At 42.5% G+C, this 4,548-nt stretch overlaps 1 protein-coding gene across 1 annotated transcript; it reads right to left on the bottom strand.

Annotated features, from left to right (window-relative positions):
* Positions 1-1,602: 1,602 nt before the first annotated feature.
* On the bottom strand, positions 1,603-2,603 carry LOC121136377 (olfactory receptor 10G2). Its single transcript, XM_040736715.1, has one exon. It carries the CDS (start codon positions 2,601-2,603, stop codon positions 1,647-1,649), a length of 957 nt encoding a protein of 318 aa, XP_040592649.1. The 3' UTR covers positions 1,603-1,646.
* Positions 2,604-4,548: the final 1,945 nt, after the last annotated feature.

Below are 4,548 nucleotides of genomic sequence, written 5' to 3'. Positions count from 1 at the left end.
TTTTGTTGGAGGAAGTGTGTCATTGGGGCTTGGTTTCGAGGTTTTGGATGTTCAAGCCAGGCCCAGTGTCACGTAGAACTCTCAACTACTTCTCCGGTTCCATGTCTGCCTGAATGCCTTCATGCTTCCTGCCCTGATGACAATGGACTAAACCTCTGAACTGTAAACCAGCCCCTCATTGAGAGTTTTCCTTTATAAAAGTTGTCATAGTAATGGTGTCTCTTTACAGCAATAAAACTTTAACTAAGACACTGAGCATGGTTGTAGCAGGCTTTCTTTAGGCTGCCAACCAGCTCCAAAATCATGACTTACCATTAGTTACAAATGCTCAGCCTTTGCTTAAGCTCATTTCTCGCTAGATAAATTAACCTGTTTCTCTTCATCTCTATTTTGCCTCGGTGCTTTTAAATTTTCATTTTGTGTGTCCTACTCTGTGTCTGTCTGGTTGCTGCTGTCTGTCTGTCTGGCCCCAGGCATCTCCTTCTCTTTCTCCCTTGTTCTCTCCTCTCTTCTTCTCTGAACCTAGATTCCTCCTTCTACTTATCCTCTCTGCCCATCAGGCTTATGCTTGTAATCGTAGCACTGGAGAGACCAAAGCTGGCGGATTGCTGATTGCGGCTTCAAACTTTCCATGTTTCCAGGCTGACCTTGAACTCCTGATCCTCAAACTCAGTCTCTTGAGTGCTGTGATCATTGGCCTGCACTATCACGCTTGGACAAAAAATAAATATGATTGTGATATAAATGGGAAGTAAAAGGAGAAGTGAGCAGTTGGAATCAGAGTTTGGTATGTAATCACATGGGGAGGCTGAGTAACAGGAATGAGTTGTTAACGGTTATCCTACTTAGATTTCTGTTGCTGTGATAAAAGACTAAGCAAAAGCAACTTGGAGGAGGAAAGAATCTATTTGACTTACAGTCTGTAGTCCATCATCAAGGGAAGCCAAGGCAGAAACTCATAGCAGGAACCTGGAGGCAAAGACCTGAAGCAGAGACTATGGGGGAGTGCCGCTTACTGGCTAGCTCAGCAACTTTCTTTATGCTACTCAGGACCGCTTGCTCAGGGGCGGCACTGTCTACAGTGGGCTAGGCCCTCATCTACCAATTAGCAATCAGGAAAATGTCCACAGACATGTCCGCAGGCCAATCTGATAGATACAAGTCTTCAATAAGGTTCTTTTATCTGGGGCATGTGAAGTTGACAACCAAAATCAACTAGCAAAATAATTCAGGGTTTTCCAGTTAAACTGCTTGGGAGTATTTATGTCAAGGACAAGCAAAACCCACAGAATTTGGAGAGACCTGACTAAAGGCAAGTTACTGAAAACAAGAGTTTGGCTAATATTGTTTTGTTTTATTTTCCTTTCAAGGATTCTGGCATGATGATGCACTTGCTAAGATGTAGGTACATTAGTGTCTGCCTTAGCCTGAGGCAGAGCATTTTCTCTTTTAAAAAGGCTATTAGAGATGGTAAAAGTAAGGTGTCCATTTAGTTCTAAAACAATCTACAATGTAAAGATTATGATGGGAAATTTTTAAAATCAGTTTTAATTAAACTTGGTTTAGTTTAAACCATTATCATTGTTGAGCGTTTGTCCCATGATGAGAAGCAGTTAAAAACACGGCAGTGATGGTGGTGCATGTGGCTACTTATCTCCATCCACATTCCCTCTCCCTGCTCTTAGCCTCTTCAGAGCTGACTTCACTTCCTGGTTTCTCAGGGTGTAGATGAGGGGATTCAGTAATGGAGTGACAACAGTGTAAAACACAGCAACCGCTCCATCCAAGGGACTCTTGGAGCCTGCCCGAAGGTAGATGAAAATGCAGGGGACATAGTAGACCGTGACCACAGTGAGATGGGAGCCGCAAGTGGAGAAGGCTCGCCGCCTCCCATCAGCAGTGCGGATCTTCAGGATGGCGTGGACTATGTTGGCATAGGAGAGCAGGATCAGCATGAAGCAACTGGCAGCCACCACCCCAATGTCCACAAAGGTCACAAGTTCATTGACTGTTGTGTCAGCACAGGCCAGTCTCAAGACTGCGGGAATGTCACAGATGAAATAATCTATCTGGTTGGGTCCACAGTAGGGCAACCGGAAGGTCAGGGTGACTTGAATAGACCCATGGATGGAGCCAGCAGCCCAAGCTCCAGCCACTAAGATTGTGCATAACTTTCCATTCATGAGCACAGGGTAGCGAAGAGGCTGGCAAATTGCCAGGTACCTGTCATAGGCCATCAAAGTGTAGAGGAAGCACTGGGTGCTGCCAAGGAAGTGGAAAAAATATAGTTGAGCTGCACAGCCGCCAAATGGGATAGCCTTGCTGACAGGAGTGAAGTTTAAAATAAGTCGAGGAACAATGACAGAGGAGAGCCACATGTCCAGGAATGAGAGCACACCTAGAAGAATGTACATCGGACGGGCATGCAACTTGGGGTCGGCCCACACAGTGAGCAGAATGAGCAGGTTTCCCAGCTGTGTCAGGATGTAAATGAGGAAGAAGACCAGGAAGAGGAAGGCTCTTAGATTTGGAGGGTGAGCCAAGCCAAGGAGAATGAAATCTGTCACCACAGTGTCTAGCGATGTGTTTCTGTTTCTTCTCATGTCTTAATCTGTTGAGATGAATCATGAAGTTAGACAAGGGAACTACAATAGGGAAAGGATGAATGACAATGCTTTTGTTTGGAGAGAAACACATGTGCCTAGAATTGCTTTGAAACGTTTGTGTGAAAAGAAAGACACCCTCCCGAGGCTGGCAGATTTGGTAGATGCGTGAAACATCCTGCCTAGTAAGAGGCACCAAGAGACAGTAATGTACAGATCACGGAAAATGAGAACCCCTGAGCAGTAAGATGGACCAATAGCTCCAATCAGAAAGGATTTTAATGAGGGGAGGCTAAAGTAAATGTAGGGCAGAGTGGAAATAACGTCCTACCTTCACATGGACTTCAATTGACCTCACTGCAATGCTGCCTTTTTGTCTTTGGTTAAGAATCATATATGCTTGAAGAATTGTGATGGAATTTTGATAGGGATTGCATTGAATCTATAGACTGCTTTTGGCAAGATTGCCATTTTTATTATGTTGATCCTACCAATCCAAGAGCATGGGAGATCTTTCCATTTTCTGGTATCTTCTTTGATTTCTTTCTTCAAAGACACAAAGTTTTTGATATACAGGTCTTTCACTTCCTTGGTTAACATTATCCCCAGATATTTGATGCTGTTTTTGGCTATTGTAAAAGGTGATGTTTCTCTGATTTCTTTCTCAGTCACTTCATCATCTGTATATAATAGGGCCACTGATTTTTTTGAGTTTACCTTGTATCCTGCCACTTTGCTGAAGCTGTTTATCAGCTCTAGGAGTAACCTTGCGGAGTTTTTTGGGTCACATATGTAAACTATCATATCATCTGCAAATAATGAAAGCTTGACTTCTTCTTTTCCTATTTGTATCCCCTTTATCTCCTTTTGTTGTCTTATTGCTGTAGCTAGAACTTCAAGTACAATATTGAAGAGATATGGAGAGAGTGGACAGCCTTGTCTTGTTCCTGATTTTAGAGGAATTGCTTTGAGTTTCTCTCCATTTAGTTTGATGTTAGCTGTTGGTTTACTGTATATTGCTTTTATTATGTTCAGGTACGTTCCTGTTATCCCTGATCTCTCTAGGACCTTTATCATGAAGGGGTGCTGGATTTTGTCAAAGGCTTTTTCAGCATCTAGTGAGATGATCATGTGGTTTTTCTTTCGCAGATTGTTAATATGGTGGATTACATTGATAGATTTTCTAATGTTGAACCATCCCTGCATTCCTGGAATGAAGCCTACTTGATCATGGTGGATGATTTTTCTGATGTGTTCTTGAATCCGGTTTGCAAGTATTTTATTGAGTATTTTTGCATCAATGTTCATGAGGGAAATTGGTCTATAGTTCTCTTTCTTAGTTGTGTCTTTGTGTGGCTTGGGTATCAAGGTAATTGTAGCCTCGTAGAAAGAGTTTGGCAGTGAGCCTCCTGCTTCTATAGTGTGGACCTGATTTCAAGCTCTATTATAGAGCTATAGTCCTGAAAACAGCTTGGTATTGGCACAAAAATAGGCAGGTAGACCAATGGAACCGAATCGAAAGCCCTAATTTTAACCCACACACCTATGAACACCTGATTTTTGACAAAGAAGCTAAAACTGTACAGTGGAAAAAGAAAGCATCTTCAACAAATGGTGCTGGCATAACTGGGTAATGGTATGCAGAAGACTGCAGATAGATCCATGTTTATCGCCTTGTACAAAACTTAAGTCCAAATGGATCAAAGATCTCAACATACATCCAGCCACACTGAAACTTTTAGAAGAGAAAGTGGGAGATACTCTTCAACGAGTTGGTACAGGAGACCACTTCCTAAACATAACACCAGTGGCACAGGCACTGAGATCAACAATTAACAAATGGGACCTTCTGAAACTAAAAAGCTTTTGTAAGGCAAAGGACACAATCAAAAAGACAAAAAGGCAGGCCACAGAATGGGAAAAGATATTCACTAACCCTACATCT

This window comes from Mesocricetus auratus, unplaced genomic scaffold (assembly GCF_017639785.1).
Source record: "Mesocricetus auratus isolate SY011 unplaced genomic scaffold, BCM_Maur_2.0 Super-Scaffold_100066, whole genome shotgun sequence".
In the NCBI taxonomy this organism is placed as follows: Eukaryota; Metazoa; Chordata; class Mammalia; order Rodentia; family Cricetidae; genus Mesocricetus; species Mesocricetus auratus.
This window is presented reverse-complemented; position numbering and strand designations above follow the sequence as displayed.